General features: G+C 36.4%; 1 protein-coding gene across 7 annotated transcripts in view; it reads right to left on the bottom strand.

Annotated features, from left to right (window-relative positions):
- Nucleotides 1-807: 807 nt before the first annotated feature.
- Nucleotides 808-22,822, bottom strand: part of LOC18431105 (O-fucosyltransferase 9) — a 50,691-nt gene continuing 28,676 nt past the window's right edge. For 4 of the 7 annotated variants that reach the window (XM_088851668.1, XM_088851666.1, XM_011623887.3 and 1 more), the window contains 7 exons: nucleotides 18,922-19,010; nucleotides 14,498-14,695; nucleotides 14,088-14,292; nucleotides 13,787-13,954; nucleotides 11,290-11,457; nucleotides 10,886-11,076; nucleotides 808-1,176 (listed from right to left, as the gene is read on the bottom strand). In XM_088851668.1, coding sequence (XP_088707794.1) covers nucleotides 1,008-1,176; nucleotides 10,886-11,076; nucleotides 11,290-11,457; nucleotides 13,787-13,954; nucleotides 14,088-14,219 — 828 coding nt within the window. In that variant the 5' untranslated portion in view covers nucleotides 14,220-14,292; nucleotides 14,498-14,695; nucleotides 18,922-19,010 and the 3' untranslated portion in view covers nucleotides 808-1,007. Of the gene's footprint in view, nucleotides 1,177-8,090; nucleotides 8,523-10,184; nucleotides 11,077-11,289; nucleotides 11,458-13,786; nucleotides 13,955-14,087; nucleotides 14,293-14,497; nucleotides 14,696-18,921; nucleotides 19,011-22,822 lie in introns of those variants that run through there. The other 3 variants (XR_016044229.1, XM_088851665.1, XM_020665332.2) reach the window with 3 other exon arrangements.

Here is a 22,822-nt window from a genome sequence, read left to right as displayed (position 1 = left end):
CACCTCAAAACAACTTTCTTCCAATCCAAATGCTGGAAATCGGTCAGCTAATGAGCCAGTTTCACATTTGCCTCCACGACCTATAGGTATTGCCTTGACGACTGAAACAGTATGTGACCTAGTGATGGAAGTCTACGGGCGTAACATCTTCCTGGTGTACGACCGATATAACCATCATGTCTTTGAACTACCAATTTGCTAAAGCATTGTTGCCCTTTGAGAAGACCTTGATAGTATAGATCAAATTTTATATGCTTAGCTCTTTCCAAGCCGGGAGTTCATTACAGAAACTAATATCAGGAAATATTAAATTTCAGCATTCAAATCTTAATAATACCTACAAATGGGTGAGTCTCTTGTAATCTTTGGAAGAGGACTCCCATCTCACTGTATGGGAAAGGATTGTCCAAATATGACTCCCAATATGAAGTTTCATATACACTGTAGTAGAAACCAAGTTCCCTTCAGCATGCTCGTGCTGCTATCAAATAAAGTGGATGTTGCATGTGCTTTAAACAATGCCTTCGCCAAGGTGCAGCTCCAAGTAGCATTTGTTTTATTAGTTATTGATTTTTGGTGTAGGACGCACACGAAATGGACTGGAATGTGTGAAATTTTTTGGCTCATTTGAACATGAGAAATATTATAATCATGACACACCCATTGATAACAGAAAATCTTGAATATGATTTCGTGAATTAACCCTACTACATAAGGACTCTTGAACCAAGAGTTTTGGTGGAGGGTTGTTGGATTCTTGCCGACTTTTATTTGCTCAAAAGTTCTAGCAAGCTGCTGGTCTCAAGCTCACAAAAGAATTGGATCTCATAGACAGAAGAAGATTTCATGTACAAATCAATTTCTCTTGTTGTCCGAGTTACAATTGCAACTCAATTAATATAAAAATCTTGACAGCCCTCCCCCATGCAACATTGATGCAAAGAATTTCCCTCACCCTATAGATTGACATCACAGTACTCGCAACATATCACGGAATCTGAACCACATTATATTTCCATTGTAATATTAGTGCCTGCAACTCCCGTTTCCATATGGTGACACATGCAATCTGGCATGGGAAAGGTAAACGGCGAGCCGTTAGTTTTCCTCATCTCAATCCCCTTTGAGTCACTGTGCCGAAGCATGGCTTGCATTTGGCGCTTGAAATTTTCCCATCTGCAATAGAAAGCACGCATGCTTAAAATACTTGCCCTTTGGAACACAAGACAACTTCAAAAGGAAATGAAGCAATCTGATTTTAGTATATTGCTATTCTCCACAAAATTTCGATAATTAATTGAAATGAACTCATGGATTACAGTTTAGGCAGAGTTCACAACTGCCTTGAGATAATCATAAATAACTTCACATGTACTAACAACAGGTAGATTATAGATACAGCTTCATTAATATCAGAGTAATGGGTCCCTACAGCCATTTTTATTTATCTTAATGCTTAAAGCTCATGTTAAACTGGTGTAAACATGCAGCTTCATTAATATCAGTGTAATGGGTCCCTAGAGCCATTTTTATTTATCTTAATGTTTAAAGCTTATGTTAAACTGGTGTCAACATGTTTAGCACTCGTGTTGAGGTCATATTAGAAATCTGAATAAGGAATAAGCTAGAAGGATAGTTCTCAGTTTTGTTACTATTTTAATGTATGGAAATTATTGGGGCATGAATATCATATCAGCAACCATTCTAAGAGAGTAGTGACGGAAAACCCACAACTAGCTAAAATATCATATGACGACAGGCAACAAAGTGCACAAGTTGCACCAAGATATTCTGTGAGAGATGCAAAGACACAAACACAAGTGCACAGAGATGTATTAAAATCTACAACAGCTTGACAAGGACTCCGAGAAACAAAGTTCCCATGATATACATGCGTCCAGACATATGTACATGCATATAAAGATATGCATGCAAACACACACATACACATACATGAGAGAAAGAGAGAGATTAATCGCAAGACTAACATCCATCTGGAAGACCATCACAAAACTTACATTCGAAAAGAATATACAATAGATACAAATAACTATCAGATGACAAATGTGTTTCCACACCAGTTTTTGCCCTCCTGAAAACTTGACCTGACTCACAGGCTCCTGGTTTGGATTGACCCATGATCTGAACTGGCTAACTCAACCAGGATGTGAATGCCTCAAAACATAACCGAACTAAAAAAAATAATCATAGAAACACTCAAAGAGAAACCTATTAGAAGTCACAGATAAGAGATATTTCAATACATATCTCTCACAAAAAAAAAGAAAAATCTGAGTGCTCTATCCTAATATTGGTTAATCAACAAAGAGTAAACTCCAAGAACTAGCAAAGAAATCTATTTTATTTCTATGACAGTAAAATGAACAAAAGCAGCTTTCTCAATGATTTTAGGAAAAATGAACTATATGATCAGTTTTGTTGGAAACCTGCAAGGTAAGAATTAAAATTTTTATCCGATACAAAAAGAAAAAAATGGTTTGGGCAATGATTTCGGGAAAAGAAAATTTCTCATGAAAAAACTGGAAAAAGTAAAGACATTGTGTCACAGAGTTGCTAGTAATCTAACTTTACTTTTATACAAGAGAAAAAATAGAAAGAAAAGAGGATTTTCACTCATAATTTTCAAGAATAATGAAAATTCTCAAAGAAAGGCAAACAAATAAAGGAAAAAACCCTTTTCTTGATTGATCTATGCTGTAGACGTGTCAATGATCTATTTCACTTCATTGTGAGAGTTGGCAGATTTGAGGTTTTTCCTCCAATTAGATCTGTAGTGTTTTAGCTGAAGCCATGAGAAAGTGTAACCTAACCCCAACTTGCCCCCAAATATTAACAAACATAATGATAAAGAATCGGAAAATATTTCTATAAATGGGATAAATAGTTCCGATTCAGAAGAAGAAAACCCTAAAGAAAAAGGAAGAAGAAAACCCTAAAGAAAAAGGAAAAAGAAAAATTGAAGAGCCAGACCATCTGGACTCTGACCCGGAGACCAAGCTCTGGACTCCAAACGATTTTGAGAATTATCTAAGAAATCTTAGACAAGAAGATTTTCTAAAAAATGAAGAAGAGAAACTTTCACCTTCATTTAGTAATCCTGTACTCGAAACTAATGTAAGAAGAGATGACCTTCACAAACAAAACATTAACATTAATCAGACACATTTGGATCTAAAAAATATCCCTTTCAATGATTATGTGCAAACCATTGATGACTGGGCACAATCTATGACCTTAGTCATTACCCAAAATAAACCATTTTGGACAAAAGAAAGATTTTTGGAATATCTTTCAGGAATATTTCAAGGAGATGCCTTGCAATTTCTTCGAAAGTGGGAAAGTTCAACCAGAGGATAGGTAGAAAAGACCACCTGGATTTCAGATAATAATAAAAACCTAGATGATATACTAAAAGATTTCACAAAACTCTTAAAAGAAGAATTTTGTGGACAGGTTGAAGATTTTAATCTGCAAAGAGATGCGGATTATACTCTGTCTAAACTAAAATTATGCAAAATTCAAGAATTTGAACAATTTGCTAAAGAGTACCAAAAATGGTACCAGATGTTGGACGAAATCAAAACAGACTTCTGGAAACAGCATTTTTTCATAAACTACCTCCCCCCTGGGTGAAATCAGTGAATCTACTTACGAAAAGTACATCACTGATACAGTCTCCAAAGACACCCTTGGAAACAGAATTAGACATGTTTTCAAACAAACTGAAAACTATTGTTTAAATCTAAAAGCAGCTAAACAAGTTAAAAAGGGTTTTAATCTAAAAGAGTGTAACCGAATTCTCAAAAATAATTTAGAATTTGGATGCGATAAAAAATATCAGAAGAAAAATTTCAAAAAGAAAAAATTTAGATGGAAAAAGTGGAAATGGAACAAAAGAAAGAATTTCAACAAAAAAAGAAGGTATGTTAAGAAAAATGACAACAAACCAAAAAGAAGTTGCAGATGTTATATCTGTAATAAAGTAAGGACATATTGCACATTGCACCCAATTGTCCGAAAAAAGGAAAAACATCAAAAAGATGATAAAAATCCTAGAAGAAAATAATTTCGAAATTTGTTATGTAGAAGAACTCTCTGATGACGAATCAATAATTTTGGAAGTAGAAACTGAAACTGAATCTGAGAACAGTGATTCAGAACTAGTTTTTATCATGCATGATGACACTATCTCAGAAGCATCAGCATTTGAATCTTCAATAGAAGAACAGCAAGTTCTTAAACTTGGAGATATAATACAAGAAGAATTTACAATTGATGAATCAAAATTAGAAAAATAAAGAATTCTTAAAAAAGAAGAAATATACAAAATGTCAAAATTTCAATTTTGGAATGCCAGACATTTTGAGCATTTTAGCGGTAATACAACTGCTAAAGCATCTGAAAATGGATCAGTAGAAATTGCAATTTTGACAAAACAAAAAAAGCAAAAATGATAAAGCACTAACCTAGATTAAGGTATTTGCATATTGAAATTATAATGATTGAAATAACATTATTATTTCGACAGGGTATCGACACCCCAATTCTAGTCGTAGCATTGGACAAAAGGTTCAGTGATCCTATTAAAGCAATAATAGGAGGACAACAATCTAACCTTGTAACTGGAAGGTTTGGTTCAAAATAACACCTAATTATTTTATCTCAGTATGAGATAAAAATATCTAGGACACTGTAAAAATCATAATCCAGACAAAAAATGTTGAAATGAAAGAAGAGAGCTTCGACCTAGCCATAGAATGGAAAGCCATTCACGAACTAACTAGTATAACAAAGAATCCACAAAAGAGATAAATAATCAAATTGTGGAAGTATTTGAACCTCGCAACTTTGACACTGAAATACTGCCAAAGTTTAATCAACTGGTGAGATTTAAAGATACCATCAAATTGGTTGATAGAAAATTTTACCGATAAATCTTCCAAAAGGAAGTGCATCCAGTAACTTTTCAAGCATCAGGAAATAATATATATTTCACTAATCAAAGATTTATTAATAGACGATTAAGTCTTGATAGACCTGCAAATCCTATCGAAGGAAGAAGATTAAGCTTCGATCAACCAGAACAAGTTGATCTAATGAAACCAATAGGTTATAAAATGATAAAAGTTACCTTTGTTCCCGGGCAATAGTTCAGAAGAAAAATCTGATCAACAGGAAGATTCAGAAAAATCTGATCGGCAGGAAGAATCCAAATATTTACAACAAAGTTTGAAAGTTTCTAGAATTCAAATTGGAAAAGATGAAGATATCATATTTTCTCACAATCAAAATAAAAAAAAGTATTTGTTTGTTCTAGGAGAATTCAATTTTCTGGCATATAAACCATATCACCTTGATATTGTAATCGACATAGGAGCTATAACATGCGCCTGTAGTCCTACAACACTTCCATTAGAAAAATGGGAAAAAATGGCAAGCCCATTAAGCACAACTGGAATAGATGGCAATAATACTCTAATCAAGTATAAGGCCAAAAATGTATCTGCACGGTTAGGAAAAAGAAAATTTTCTATACCCAAAATTCTGTGTTTTCCTTTTATGCATGGAGATTTTATTTTAGGTAATAATTTTCTCAAAGATTATTATCCTATAGAAATTTACCATGAAGAAATAGTATTAACTCAGAAAGGAGAAAAAATTTCCATTCCAGTGTTAGAAGAACATAAATATAGGTGGCAATTCGCATTTTCTCAAAAACGGGGTGAAAGTAATAAAAATGAATTAATAGAACAACTCAATGAAAAGCATAGGGTATATAAAACACTCGAGCCAAATTTCAGTGAAAACCCTCTGAAATTATGGACAAAAAGCCCTAGATATTGTAGCCTGAAACTCTGTGATCCAAATAGGATCATAAGAGTAAAACCGATGGTCTATACCAAAAAAGATATAGACGAATTTTCCATACAACTAAAAGACTTACTAGAAAAATGACTAATAGAATCTACTACTATCTCACATTCTAGTCTAGCGGTTACGGTAAGAAACCATAAGGAAGAAAAAAAGGGAAAAGCCAGAATGGTAATCAACTATCAAAGGCTAAATAAAAATTTAAAATTTATTCCAAGAAAGGACGTATTGATTCATCAAACAAAAAATTCTAAATATTATAGCAAATTTGATTGCAAATCAGGATTTGGGCAAATAATGCTAACCGAAGAATCAAGACCATTGACTGCTTTCAGTGTTCCTTATGGTCATTACCAATGGAAAGTCATGCCATTTGGATTATGCAATGCACCTCAAATATTTCAAAGATGGATGGATAAAATCTTTTTAGACCTAAAAGATTTTTGTGTCGTCTATATCGACGATGTTCTAGCTTTTTCCAAAACTCTGGAAGAACACAAAGAGCATCTAAAAATAGTCAGTGATAAATTCCTAGATAATGGAATTATTTTAAGTCCTCAAATGATTCAAGTAGAAAAGACTTCAATATAATTTCTTGGAATAATCTTAGACTAACAAGGGATAAGATTGCAAGAACATGTTGTTTCCAAAATAAACAATTTTCTTAATACACTAATAGATAAAAAACGCCTACAGAGTTTTTTCGGAAATTGGAATTATAAAAGAAATTTCATTCCTAATCTGTCCAAAAAAGAAAAACCTTTCTTGGATAAATTAAAGAAAAATCAAGAATTTGTGTGGGAAGAATAGGACACACAAGTAGTCAAAATGATCAAAAAAGATCTCGACAAATTACCCATTGTTTATTTTTGTTTTTGAACTGAAGGGTACCCATTGTTTATTTTCCGAAAGGAGATAAACTCATCTTAGAAACATGTGCCTCGAATGAAAATTGGGGAGCTGTTTTAAAAGCGATGGTAGAAAATAAAGAACTCATTTGTGGATATAATTCTGGAAAATTCAAACCAAATGAGAAAAGTTATATCATTTACGAAAAAGAACTTCTCGCAGTTTTAAGAGGATCAAACGATTTCATATCTTTCTTGCCGCTGAAGAGTTTACTATCCGAAAAGATAATAAACCTGTCAAATATTTTTTAATAAACAAAAAGGTAAAAATAATCCAAGAAGGATTAGATGGTCAAATCAAATCCATCATTACAATTTTAAAGTAGAACTTGTCAAAGGAACCAACAATATCCTTGCAGATTTTCTTAGCAGGAACTCGGATTAATCAGAAAGATTAATCTAATGGATAAAGGCAAGAGGCCAGTCAAAGAAGCTCCTCCTAAACAAGGAAGAGGCAGGAGACAATTCCCATGGTCCAATCAAGAAGAGGAGGCTAGAGAAGCTTCCTATTCTCAGTTTGCTCAAAGTCAAGGTTGTGGGCCAACACTTATAAAGAAATTGTTGAATTTCAAAAACATATTCAACAAAGTCTCCCAGTAGAAACCAGACAGGTTTCTAGTTTTTATAAAAATCCAAATATTCTACTTTTTTAGCATCTAGAATGGATGCAAATAAGAAACTTCCCTAATTTTATAAAAAGTATGATTTATAAAGTTCCAAATCATGGAAATTTAATAAATACCTTACTTATCAAATAACAAGCACCATCGGATGGAGATCTAGAGAAAGATTTTTCCAGTCATACCAAATTTTGTATCTAATGGAAACCACCAATAACGATTTCACACTCGACGAAGACGCGGCAGTGACAGATAAAGAAGTCCATGAAATCAATGTAAAAACTTTTGCCAAAAAAAATATAGTATCATTCTGCCAACAAATATGTGAATTAAAGAATAGACATTCTTTTAAAATTAGTGATGGAAAAAGACTTTTTGCCACTGATCTACACATAAGTCACTGTTCCACTGATAGCCAAATCAAAGAAACAGATGACTTCTTGAGCAAATGTGAAAGACCGATCAATTTGGATCAACCATCAGATCTGTCTATAGAAGCATAAGAGTTGTTTATGGACTAAGCTGAAACCAATTACTGGGCTATGGAAGGGCAAGAAAATATCAGTGATTGTAGCCTAGGTAGTGTTGGAGAAGCCAACATCAGCAACATGATGGAAAGATGATATTTGCTAAAAAAGAAATGCAACTATCAGAAAGGACGGTACGACTGCAAACATATCCAGCACACGAGTCCTATTTTCAGTATACAAAAAACTGATGACGGTATGGACATAACACGTGTCCCACCCTTCACTGTATGAAGATTCTACCGACATTATGCACACAACATGTGTCCAAGCTCGTACAATAATTGCTTATCGTTTACTGTAGAAAAAGTACAATAATGGAGCATTGTACAAAGATATCACCTTTTATAACGTACAATTATGGAATCTACTTTTTCAAAGGTCGTGCACTAATAGAGGGTGGAATCTACTTTTTCAGAGGAAGTGCAATAATTGAAGAGAATATAGAACGCATTTGAAATTCGCGTTTGGATTTCGCAGACTATAAAAGGAGACCAAGGCCTCAGAGTTGATTTTCGAGTCTTGAAGAACAAGATCTAATGCTCCATCCCCCTAGTTATACCTGCCTTTATTACCTGCAAAAGACATTAGAATCATATATGTAGAGTACTTCTTACTTCTAAACATTTGCATTTGAAAGTTGATTCATGTTACAAATACTTTAGCATTGGGTTCATTGGATGATTATTTGGAGCACCTATAAACCATGGGAAACAATGTCTCCAATCGGGTTTCCAGATAACTGAAATCAGAACCTACAAATGTTTGAGGTGAGATTCCACGCTCAACACATCACAATTTCGTGCACCTATGAACATCAGTACATGATTTTGTGGAATCAGGATTCCGAAAAAAATTGGATCAAAATTCTATGGTGGAAGAAAATTTCCATGTTAATTTAATTGCAATTTCTTGCACCAATGATTGGAGGTACTTGATGCCTGTGGTTATGGATTAACAAAAAAATAAAAAATCAAATCGAGAATTTTCATATTAATTTAATTGCAGTTTTTTGGACCAATGATTGGAGGTACTTGATGGTATGGATTAATCCATAACAAAAAAAATAAAAAATCAGATCGAGATTCATTATATGTGGAATCGGGAAGCGACAAATGTAGAATCAAGATTCAATAAATGTCAGAATCGGGATCCGAAAAAGTTGGAATCATGACTCCATAAATATTGAGATCGAGATTCACAAAAAGCTGAAATCAAGATTCCTAAAATAAAGAATCGACATTCCTAACTTCAAGGAAATGGGCTCCGTTAAGATTCCTCGTCGGAATCGCCAAATCGGGACTCCGAAGGGGAATCGCAACCTGGACAGAGAGATCCAGTAACTATGGGATACACTTATCCATAAACGCATCTTGAATTTCAAGAAATGCTGAGTAGCATCACCATGCTCCGCATTTATGACCATATCTATGCCCGTATATGGGCATCTTAGGCATAATTAGTATTGTATTAAGTGGCATGAAAGAAATGCAGAGGATGACATGAACAATTATTTACAAAAAATGCTAGCCAAGTGTACCATCCTTCTCAATGGATCCACCAACTACTTGACCAACCACATCAGAATGACCTGGGTAAAAGTCTTTCTGCTATTGCAACTAACAGATGCCCTAAAGATTTAAGGTTCAAAAAGGTTAGAAACAACAGGGACAATGACCAATCAAATTAAAATCTCAAATGTACATATGAAGTCTAGGTTACCTAAATGAAATCATGGATGAGTTCACATTTCAAGGAAGCCCTTGCAGGACAGGTATCTAAAGCACCTGGATGAATCATCTAAGCTGTAGGGAGAGAAATGAGAGAAGATATCCACAATTCTGAAAATGCCCAAAGTTCCTATACAACCTATAGTACTTTCAGTGGAGAAAACAAACTGAAGAACTGTCCTAAATGATATTGTAGGAGACACCAGGTATCTGAAGCAACCGATGCTAAATGTAGTTATAAAGAGCGCATCATGCCTCCTGCAATCAGCATTCACATGCCCCTGCAGAAAACTGATGAACCAAACTGAGTGAATATCACATAAATTCTTTCAAAGGGGCTCTTAAAATATGATCTATCCAATCCAGTTCTCTTCTTGTGAATATTCATAATAGATAAGGATCAAGTGAAATGACCATGTTTTGGAATTAAGCGGTTTGACTTGGGACTTGACGAAATTGAATTGCTTTGGCAGCCAAATAAATCTTGTGTTTTATCAATAGACTCACCCGAGTCAAGCCACTTTGGGCTGAGTTATACTGATACTTGGCTGAGTTGAGTTGGTGTGAAGCGACTTGTAAGCTTGGCAAGTTCCAATCCGAGTTAGGACTTCAAAGACAATGAAACATGGTATAGGATAAGAATCTACAATCATCGAATAGATGCTACACATTCACCCAAGATGCTATCATGAGGTGAATGCCTGGAATATCTTCTTCACTGTTTGTCTAATGTTGCTCAATGCCTGTATTTTGCGTTCTATACAGAAGCAATGTATATAAAGCACAGGGATTTTGAATTCGAAACTGAATTAGAAAAACTATTTCTGAAAAGTAATCTTCCAAAGGTGCTTCAATTTCCTCTCATAACAATCACCATGATTGTGGCTCACCTTATGTCAAACTTCAATTTTATGATCACATTCTGGTTATGAACTTACCGCCTATTAGAGAAACCAACCCAAGCATAAAATGCACATTTCTTCTAAGAATAAAAGAAACAGACAAAAACAAATTTTTTGAGCAACTCATAGCATGCAAACTACAACAAAATCAGTTGGACAAGTTTCATGCTTTTACAGCCATGGAAACTGATCCAAAAAATCATAAAACCTTTTTCCTTATATATAAGAATCCTAAAAATAATATTTGCATAATAAAGGATCAAACTTTTGCATCTCAAAGTTATTGAAAAAAGAAAGAAAAAAGACCTGATATTTGGATTATCTAGCAATAATGCTAATTTTCTCTTATCAGGTTTAATCGTCTTTGCATGTCCATTGTAAAGAAAGCGCCTGTGACCCATCAGAAAATGAGGAAAGTTGCCTCCTTGAGTCGTAACAAATACTTCACTATGGAGGCACACAGTATAGTCTAGAGCTGCCAACCTTGAGGAATGGCCCTGCAACACAGCCCACATATAATGTCTCCAAAGTTACCTGCTAAACAATTGTCATTTATATCTTTGGTATCCATGGCAAAATAAATGCCAAAAAAAAGGAACTATGATAAACTATGATAAAAAAGGTATGCCCAACATATCAACAAGTGATGAAGCATTGCATATTTCAACAGTAATAATCACTGAGACCTGTAAGTGTTATGGAGATCATACCTTAAAAGGAGCAAGCTCTTCAGGTGAAGCTAAAGTCTCTTTTGTTTCTAACAAAGGAAAAATTTGCCGAAGAGGAAGCATGTATCTTTCTGCCTTGTATATCTTTCCAGCAGCAACATAAACTGATGTAGTATTGTCAAAGCCCATGCCCCTCAGCATCATTCCCACCTTACAAAATCAACTAATAGAATTCAATACGTAATATTCAATATGTTTGGATAATAGCTTCAGTGAGCTTCACAACCTAAGTAGATAGCATGTCTAGACATCATAAGTACAAATTTTTAGAATCAATAGCCGTCAACTACTAGAACCAAAAACAGAAAGGCCCATAACAAGCACATGAAGTACAATATTCCTATATCTTCAGAATCCAGCATTTAGCTAAAATCAATCTTAACACAACATGTGGCCTTCGGACTGGCATCATGTCAAAAGCATGTTTTAAAAGACTGCATTAGCACGGGTCAAACCCATGCCCTCCAAAAGTAAGATTTCTTAGTCTATAGCTGAGTATTTCATCATCATCCAAGCCTTATTCCAATGATTTGGGGTCGGTTACAAGAATCTTGTTTTTTCATTCTTCTCTATCAAGGGCCATACTCGCAGTAAGACCAAAAGTCACCATATATTTTCTCACTACTTTTATCCGCTTTTGGGCCTTGCCATTTTAGAGCCTTCCACTTGAATCAAACCGCACCTACTAATAAGTATTGTATTAGGTCTACATTGCACATGGCCAGCCCACCTAAGTCTACTTTCCCTCATCTTATTGCCTATTGAAGCCACACCTAAGTTCCCTCGTAGATATTAATTCCGAATTCTATCATTTCTTGTCTGGACATGTCAATTACACTCATCCTATGGACATGTTGTTTCTCGACCGCCCAACATTATGTCTTATAACGTATGACTGGTCTTACAGTTGTCCTATAGAACTTCCCCTTCAGTCTCAATGGTATTTGGCGAATACATAAAACTCTGAATCCACATCTCGACTTCGCCCACCCAGCTCTAATTCTATGCGCGACATCTTCCTGAATCTCTCCATTCTCTTGGATTATCGACTCTAGATATTGGAAACAATCCCTTTTAAGTATTTCTTGACCATCAATCTTAACTACTTCCTCGTTTCTACTCCTATTATCACTAAATTTGTATTCCTTTATAGCTTATTTCATTTATGATTCAATCGTAGAACTTTTATTACTTAACCAGAAAACAAATGGTTTGGGTAAATGAAACTCCATGTATGTGTGTATCGGATTGTGTCCAATTTTTGGGATAAGTATCTACCAACCAAGATACTTGTGGGGCACCAATACTCATTTGGTGCCCATGTAACAATGGATCAGGTCACATGAAACAACTAAATTATAAAAACTATCAACTACACAAACTCCTGTTTTTTATTTTATCTAGGAATGCAATCAAATATGAGATTCCTGTACAGTCACAATGGAATGCTAACTATATGAAGCTGAGAAATAAGAGAAAGGGTAAGAACAGAATAAAGGTTCCAAATTTTTCATGGTTCTCAATATTTGAGCTGCTTGGAATATCATCACTTCAAAATAGTTTCCATAGAATCTGAACAAAAAATAAATTCATGTTCCACATTTTGGAGATTCAAATCTAGCACAAACGACTGGGCAGGGAAAAGGAAAAGTATTCACTCGAGTCCAAATGCATGTAGATCAAATGTATAAGTCCATGAATAATCTCTCAATGGACCTAAGGAAACATCCAAGGGTTGTAGAGGCACTATAATTGTATAACACAAAGATAATCAAGGAATTCATGCCTGTTGCTGATTATTCATTTCCCTTTATTTCATGTCTAGATGTTTGAAGATTCACCATCTAAATATCAGTAGCAGGTTCTTTCAGCTTTGAAGTAATTCCATAAGAGCAAGCTACCAGGAAAAAAAATGAAGGAACTCCATAAATATATATATATATATATATATATATATAGAAAGAGAGAGAGAGAGAGAGAGAGAGAGAGAGAGAGAGAGGAATGGTTAACTGGCATGGCACTAATAGTGAATTTCTCAGTAAAGTTGAACCCGATGCAGAAGACAAACTGTCAAAAGGATGCATCCTTAAACCTAAAATCTTCTAAAATATGGACAAACAAAAAACAATTTCAACCTTACTAAGGAGCATGGTCTCTCCATTGGACAAGATTAATTGATCTAAACAGAAGGGGGCACAGAGCAAATTAATGAGAAATTGCCCATTGCATGCAATATGAAAAAACCTACAAGAAACTGGACAGGTCCACAGCTAAAATGATGTCATCAAATGTGCCACAAAATGACCAACTAAAACTCTAGACCAAATTTCTGAGTTATAAGAACAGATTTGTAATAAACAGAAGATACTAAAAAAGAAAAAATAAAAAAACTATTAGGTTCTACATTCCAAAAGATGCAATCACGAATCTGCACATGGCACATAAAGCCATCCAGAGTAGAGTAAATATAGTTACAAACCTCTAGAGGAGTAAGAGGACACTTCCCATCCATTCTAATCGCTCCAGGTCTGATTATTCGACCAGTTTTATTGAATTTTCCTCTCCAACCTCTTTCACGAGCATTATCCATTTCCCATTTCTCTTCTTCACCCCCATCATATATGCAACAAGAGAAAGCAACCATATCCTACAATATGAAAATAATAGAAAGAGATTTCGAGATTATAGAATGTCTATTATCATATTGATAAAGAAAAACAAGCAGAAAAAGCACCAAAGAAGTAAAAACTTTCTCAAGAGGATGTAAAGCAACAGTTTACCTCCTCAAAACGAAGATGCACCGAGACGTACTTTCCACCAGTCCTGGAACTATTCTTAACCATTCGCTCCACCATACTTTCCCCAAGCGATCTTATAGGTTGAGAAAATCTCAATGCTTCATAATTAGCCATGCATCTAAGGCTTTGGACATAAAGTGGAACTTCATGTGCCAATCGGTTTGAAAAAGGTGCAATACGAACAGCACTGCAACATTAATTCATTCTTAAGTGATGTTCGTATAAGAGTGGTGGGAAAATGATTAATAACCATGCATAGTAAAAACAGAAACAAAAGAGTTCTTGCCTAGAAGAAGAATGTTGTTTCATATTAAAATCAAACAATAACTGGAAGCCAACTCTGGAGGAACAACATATTTGCAAGTTCAGAAGGCGGGACAGGAAATGCATACCCTAGTTTCAACAACTTGGGGAGGACCTTTTCAAGGTAATAGGTTGAACTTGACCAGGCCCTAACTCTCAAATTCACAATGTTGCTAATATTATTGTCAAACTGCTGCAATATAGCCTCCGGAAGCACTTTTACTACTTTAACATCATTTCTAAGTATATCAATAAAATGCTCCTCATCAAAAATATCTCCAAACTTGCTGCATCATCCAGAAATGGTAGTAAATATGTAATTCAGTTCAATATTCTGTAACATGAAACATATCAAACATAACAACAAATATCATCAGAACATTGAGACAGTGAACATCATCATTCAAGAAAAGTTTCTAGCATCAATCATGAAGGTTTGTTAGCTACTTAGGGATGAGCGTGGCAAACACCAAAACAAATGATTATCTAGAAAATGAAAATGATTCAAAATGATGCAAAGGAAAAAATAAATAAAAAATAAAAAATAAAAAATCATCATCATTGATGCCTTATCCCAACTATTTGGGGTTAACTACACAAATCATGTTCCGCCATTCCGCTATATCAAGGGCCATACCCTCAATCAGACCATAAATCAACATATTTTTTCTTACTACTTCCATCCATGTCCTTTTGGGCCTTCCCCTTGCCCTATAAGAGCCTTCCACTTGAAATAAATTGCCCCTCCTAAGTCTTAACTGGTGTTATTCTAAGATGACGTTCTACATGATTAGACCATCTAAGTCTACCTTCCCTCATCTTATTGCCTATTGGAGATACCTTTAAGTTCCCTCAGATGTATTCATTTCGAATTCTATCCATTCTTGTCACCACACTCATCCATCTCAAGACCCTCATCTCAGCAACAGTCATTCTATAGAAATATTTTTTCTTAACCACCCAACATTCAAGCCCATAAAGCATGGTTGGTTTTACAGCCGTTCTAAGAACTTCTCCTTCAGTTTCACTTGTATGCAATGATCACATAAGACTCCAGAAGCACATTTCAACTTCGTTCACCCAACTCTGATTCTATGTGCAGCATGTTCCTCAATCTCTTAATTCTCATGGATTATCAACCCAAGATATCGAAAATAATTTCTTTTAGATACTTCTTGGCCATCAATCTTAACTAATTCCTCATTTGTACTCCTATTATTACTAAACTTGCTTTCCATGTATACTACTAAACTTGTAATTAGTTAATTACATAAAGTGTACATTCTAAATATCAAAAGAAAAATGATGGAATTATTTGAGAACTAGGACACACCAATTCCATATGCTGGGCAGGAATCCCACTAAGTGGGGTTCATAAAAACCCAACATAAAACAAACACAGGGGAACCTACCATAATTGTTTGAAAAGTAAGCTAATTTTTGTAGGCAGTATGGACCCTAGAGGACTCTACCAGCATTCCGGAGAACACACCAATTCCATATGCTGGGCAGGAAACCCACTAAGTGGGGCTCAAAAAGCCCAACATAAAACAAACACAGGCGAACCTACCCTAATTGTTTGAAAAGTAAGCTAATTTTCACAGGCAGTATGGACCCTAGAGGACTCTACTAGCATTCCAGAGGCAACCAAACCCCATTTAGATCAGAAATTGCAAGGCATCTCAGTCAGGACCTAATCTAGATCTCTATCCTAGAATGCTTCAAGTGAACTAGTATCATATATACAACAGGAATAATCTCAAAGGACCCATATCCAAGAAGGCGGAGGCAGCTGAATAGGCAGTGGGGGCTCTGGGCCGCCTAGGTACTAAGGCGGCCAATGTTGTTTTTTTCTTTTTTTTTTTAAATTTGGATCCCCCACACCTTCCCCCATTTTATTGTATATAGAATTGTGTGGTTTTTTATTCAATAAGTTTTGTATATAATATATTGTTAAGATGTCGGAAGCCAGAAGCATAGATCAAACATAAACATTTACGACTTTAGACTGTATATGAAATAATTATAACTCAAAAGCAACATTAAAAGATAAAATCAACTCGAGATGTCCTTTAAATCTTGCAAATCACAAGTCACTCACATGTCACAAAAGTTTCAAAAGTTATTAGCAAAAAGTCATATCCGACCAACAAAGGCTACAAACTACACAAAGTCTATATTCGACCAACAAAGGCTATGAACTCAATTATAAAAAATAAAAAAAATGGTTTATGAATCATACAAGTAAATTCACGTTTACAACTAAAAAAAAAGAAGTAAAAAACAATATTCATTCAATTTGGGGGCAATGGATTTGTTTATTAAACTGTTTTCCCAAATACCCAAACTACATATCAAAATGGAAAACAATAGTCCAAATAGACAATTACATATCATATATATATATCACACATTATCAAAAAAAAGATAAAAACAAATAATAGCATCATTAGACATTAAGGGGAGAAAAATACAAAACCTGGTAAAAACTATTGAAATATACCAACCTTCTTGAAGTGGACTCGATTTCGGGTCAAACCGAAATGTTTGGGATCCCAAATCTCCACTTTTACATCCTTTATAAGCCTCAATATTGGGGATGAATATCCTTTAATATCATGACCATTCGAGGATTTGGAAAAAATTTTCAATCTCTCAAAAAATCTTCAAATCTAGTTTTTTGCAAGATGTTTCTCACTCTAAAGTTCACTAAAATTGTTTTTGGGGGCAAGAATGGCCCAACAAATCCTTATCTCTGCCCTCTCATGAAAAACTTTTTCCGCCAAAGTCGAGGCAGCACCTAGGTGCCCGCCTTTTACACCACCTAGGTGGGCGCCTAATTTCTTCCGCCTAATGCTATCCGACTTGACAACGCCTAGGCGGTCAGGTGGTCGACTTTTCGTTCATTGCAAAGGACACATGACATGAGAAACAAATGAAAAGTGGAGGAATAGAGCATGGCATGGATGGAAAATCACACCAAGGCATCTGCTATCCTTGTTGGATGTCTCTCTATTGGATCTGTCAAAATATTGTGAACATGACATGGCCACTTATTTCATAGATCCTAATCACAACAAACATAAGCTTTATTTGCAATGAACAAGCTTGCACTTGAAGCGGACATGTCAGCCATGCCAAGACAATAATCCTCTCACCTATCGTCACAAATCTTTCCCATCTGCAGGCCATATAACAAAAAAAACAGCGAAAAGTTCAATCCAGAAATATTTTAACAAAACAAACATGTCCCTATAAAATTCCTCCAGCTAATTAAAAACTTCTCCTTGCAAGTTTCCTTATGTCCAACCTAAACATATACACAAACTTTTACATTATCCACTTCGATATTATGGAGAGATACTGGAATCCATGAATTTTCAAAACTTACCCCACTACATCCACACTCTGTTCGCTCACAACTTTAAGTTCTATCTGAACTCACGACAGAGTCATGCCACCACCTCAAAACCACATTATCACATATCAAAAATGGTACTTCCTGAACAACATGTTCCCATATTCTTCTTTTAATTTGAAAACAAACTTTGATTGATAGAAGGAAGAGAATTTAAATGAACAACAAAGACATCAAACGCAATCCAAGAAGCCCTACATACCTTTCTATAGAAAAATGGTGGCTTTCTTCTTTGGTGCACCATCAATTATATTAAAAAGAACAGTCTTTCACTTTCTTAAAGTAAAATGAGATTTCACATTTACAATGTAAAAAAAAAAAATCAGATTTGATATCGATTTTAGACTTTGATGAGAGAGCAGACCTCGTAAGGCCCTATCCCTAAATAAATGATAAAAGTTAAAAATCAAGACATACAAAATAATCCCTTCTTGTAATAATTTTTTATATATACCTACATTAAGTCATTAAACCATCCTCAGCTATGAGGCAAAGGGGCAGATATAGAAAAAAATGTGATGACGTATATTATATTTTCACTCAAGTACGTACTCATCATCAATTAAATATTTGGTATTGAAATATTTACTTTGTTCTAAAATGTATAGGAAAGCCGGTTCTCTCAACCCCCTCAGAAAAATATGCACTCTTTCGCTCACATTCCATGCAACTATGTGCTTGAAGCCATGCAGAACTATAGTGAGCAATGATGCTCGTCCCTTAAATGCAATACAAAGAACCTATACAGCCACACAAAACACAATATCTTACAGATACGTGCAGGAATTCTTCATTGTCTTGCCCATTTGTACTCTTTGGGATGTCGACGTGAAATCATGAGGGAGTTATAGGACAACTTCAGGCAATGTCATATATTACTTTGTTATGCTCATATATTTTAGCTTGAGGGATAATTGTACTTGAAATATTTGATAACAGGTAACATTTCAACAATAAAATTGAAAAGTACACATCATATTGTATTGCTCAACTAATCATAGAACTCAATACGATTATAAAAAACATATTATCAAGACAGAGAGCAGAGACAAAATAGTCATAATTCAGGAAATGTATTAATACTCTGTTCCTAACCTCGAATCTCTCCAGACACTATTTAAATGGAACTTTGGGATTACAAGTGTGGCATTCAGAAGGCCAGCCACAGCCACTGCATTGCATATCTGCCAGGAAAAACAGTTAATGACATTCATTTTCTAAACAGAAAATGAGGTAATAGCATTTACTTTGTAAAACCTTAATTGTAAAAAAAAAAAAAACACATTAGTGGGAGGTTAGTTTTCTTTTCAGTGTAGTAGGGGTAGGGGTATGCTGGGAATCAAATTGCTGACATTATTGAGAAACACTAAATCAAGAGGCCAAACCACTTTTTAAAAATTTTCCTTTATCTTTTTCATTCTCTCTTTTCACTTTTTTTTTTGGGGTTTGTAACAACGAAAAACGCATCGCCTACTAGGATACATCCAACAGAACAAAGCCTGATAAACAGCATGCAATGGGAAATAAGGAAATGGAAAGGGATATCTTTAGAGGCCACTCGGGTTTGAGGAAACTGAAATCCAAAGATTTTCAAAATCTATAACTTTAAAAATCAATGATTCCCGGCTCAAATATTTGTTTTTTCCTATTTGAGAACCAATTTGGAAATTCATGGATTCCTTCCAAACATTTCCATTTCCAGTGTTTGGTAATCAAACAGGACCCACCATATCTTTGTTGGGCATTTCATCAAACAATTATCTTGCACAACCAAACAGAATCCATGAATATGTATCAGACCACCAATGACCCAAATAAAGAGAAATCCAGTGACAAGAAAACAGAGAGAGAAACAAAATATCAAAATCAAAGACATCATTCTTTTATCAAAATCAGACGGCATCGTAGGAACCTTTCTCATAATACAACTGGACAAAACAACCTGGTTGAAAAAGGATTCTCGCATTTTATTTCTTATTTACCAAGCCTCTCAATATATAAATATATCAACACCCTAATTTCTCTCTCACATCTCTCTCAGCTCTTTCTCTCTCTTCAGTTGCTATGTCTCTATCTACACTGCCTATTATTAGGATTCTCTCTCTATATCCACCACCAACTTTCTCTCTCTACACTGCTCCTCTCCCAATCAACCTCCCCTCTGTAATGTGAATTCCTGGCCCTCTCTGTCTCTCTCCTCAAACAATGTCTCAAAGCTTCAACCTTGTCTCTTCTTTACCCAATTGCCGGAAAACGACTTCTCCTACTGCTTTGAAGCTCCACTAGGTAGTGCACATTGGAGATGGTTATTTGATAGGTTGAGTTTGAGCTAAGGAGGCGTGCTGAGCCGGAGGCCTTGTCCAAAAAAGGAGACGACCCCAGCTTGGTCGTGAAGTTTCCTAGTAGCTCCCTCTTTCGCCAGATGGTCTGCGAAGTCGTTGGACGTCCTCCACGTATGCCGCCATGAGACGTCTATATCCCTGCAAAGATGTTTAATTTCCTCAAGTGTAGTGATGAGATACCAAGGCGGGGGAGACGTGTTACTAGCCCATGAGATAACATTTTTTTGAGTCTCCTTCTACAATGAGGTATAGTCCCCAAGAACGGTTAAACTTTTTCATGCCTAGAAGGAGAGCCAAGGCTTCTGCAATTTGAGCTTCCATGGGGCCAAGGTGCTCTGAGAAAGAAAGGATAACGTCACCTTGGTAATCTCTAAAGACCCCCACAGCCCCTGCTGGACCTAGGTTCCCAAAGGACCACCCATCAAAATTAAACTTGATGGTTCCTTCTGGGGGTGGCTGCCAAAAGCTGGATCTCTGTGGTTGTCTTGGGTAGTGGAAGAGGATATTATGCCATTGGGGAAGGAACTGAGTCCTTGGAATCCCCGAGAACAATTTGTGGTTCGCCGCCCAGAAGGAAACCAAGGATAAAGTCTTGTGCAGGAGGGCTGAAGTTTGTAATTTTGAGCTTTGGAAAATACGGTTATTCCTTTCTAGCCAAATATTCCACATGGTAGCCGCTAAGGTGGTCTTCCAAAGGGCTCTGCTAGCCTTCGGCCAAGGGGTATGAAGCTCATAGGAGATGAGAAACTTAACCGTAGGCGGAGTGACCCATTCCATGCCGAATAATTGTAAATCTTTCCCCAAAGTTCAAAAGAGAAGTCACAGTGAAGGAAAAGGTGAGGGTTAGACTCCTCATCTTTTCGCATAGGGCGCATCTGCTGGGAAGAGAAATCCCTCGTTTCTGAAGATGATCTATAGTGAGGGCTATATGAGAGCAAGCGAGCCAGTTGAATGTTTGGCCCTTAGGTGGGGTGAGAGTAGCCCACACTTTTGATGCAATAACAGTGGGGTTGGCCGAGAAGGTAGGGGGTTGAGCTAATAATTTATAGAAAGAAGCCACTGAAAACTCACCCGAGGGAGTTGGGGTTCAAACTATAACATCTCTCCCTAGGTTGGAAATAAAGTGAGAGTGAAGGCCATAATGAAGAAGTTGGAATTGGGTGACCTCCTCTTCGATAAGGTTCCTCCTAAAGAAAGGGTTCTAGGTTCTCCTTGCACCTGTGAGGACCACTTCATCCGCCACTGTAGCTTCTTGGTTGACCGCCAACGAAAAGAGAGCTGGGAAAGCCTCCCTCAGAGGTGAAGAGCCCAGCCAAAGATCTGACCAGAATCTCACACGAGATCCCTCTCTTGGGAGAAACCTTAAATGTTTTTTGAAGAGAGAGAAGGCTATGGAGAAAGATTTCCATGCCCCTGAAGCGTTATACCTATGGGAATTATCTGGCACCCAGGCTCCTTCAGGTATCCTATACTTGTGTCTGAGAACTTGAGCCCACAGGAAGTCAAGCTGGGTCGCAAGACGCCGCCACCACTTGCCGAAAAGCGCAAGGTTATGTTTTTTGAGAACTCTGATACTTAGACCACCCTGGTTTTTCGGAAGGGAGATATTATCCCAAGCAACAAGATGGAATTTAGTCTTTTGAGCTTGCCCCGACCAAAGGAAGTTCCACATAAGCTGGTTCAAACGATTAGCCACGAGAGCAAGCATGTGGAAGAGAGACATCAGGTAGACAGGAGAGTTAGATAACGTAGCTTTTATAAGGGCAGTCCTGCCTGCCATAGAGAGAAGATGGCCTTTCCATCCAGCCAAGCGCCTATCCACCCTATCGATAACATGGGACCATTGTCCTTTTTTGGGTTTGACTAGCCCAAGAGGAGTCCAAGATAAGTAGTGGGTAGGTCCTCCACTTTGCATTCCCAGTTGGGGATGAGCCCTCTAATCTCGGCATTAGAAATAGCTACCCCCATCATTCTTGATTTTTCAAAGATAACTTTGAAGCCGGTTGGCTTTTGGAAGCATTTGAGGAACAGGTACAGGGTATCCACTTCCCTAGGGGAAGCATCTAGGAACACCAAAGTGTCATTTGCGTATTGCAAATGAGTTATTGTTGGACCTTGTCTACTGCTTCTGATGCCGGAGAGTAGTCTTGCCTAAAACACTCAGGATAAGGAGCGACTGAAGACTTCGGGAGCTATAGAAAACAGAAAGGGTAAGAGCGGGTCTCCTTGGCGAAGACCCCTTATAGAAGAGAAGAACCCTCTAGGGATACTGTTGATAAGGATAGAAAAATGTGGGTGCGAGTAGCAACCACGCATCCACTTCCTCCAACAGTTTTGGAAACCCAATATGAGCATCGCTCTTCCAAAATGGACCAGTCAACGTGGTCATAAGCTTTTTCCCAGTCGATTTTGAAGATCAAAAAAGGAATCTTATCGAGGTGTCTAGAGTGAATGCACTCGTGAGTCACTAAGGCACCATCGAAATCTATCTGTCTTTATAAAAGCAGTTTGGGAAGAGGAAATTATAGACGGGAGGACCTTTTGGAGTCGGTTGCAAGGACTTTGGCAAGAATTTTGTAGGAAGAATTCAACAGGCTGATGGGGCGGAAATACTTAATTTCCTATGCTTCTTCCACTTTGGGAACTAACGCAAT

The sequence above is a fragment of the Amborella trichopoda genome, chromosome 11, assembly GCF_054954075.1.
Source record: "Amborella trichopoda isolate Santa Cruz 75 chromosome 11, AtrichopodaSantaCruz75HAP2 v2.0, whole genome shotgun sequence".
In the NCBI taxonomy this organism is placed as follows: domain Eukaryota; kingdom Viridiplantae; phylum Streptophyta; class Magnoliopsida; order Amborellales; family Amborellaceae; genus Amborella; species Amborella trichopoda.
Note: the sequence above shows the minus strand (reverse complement) of the source record. Positions and strands in the feature narration are given on the sequence as shown.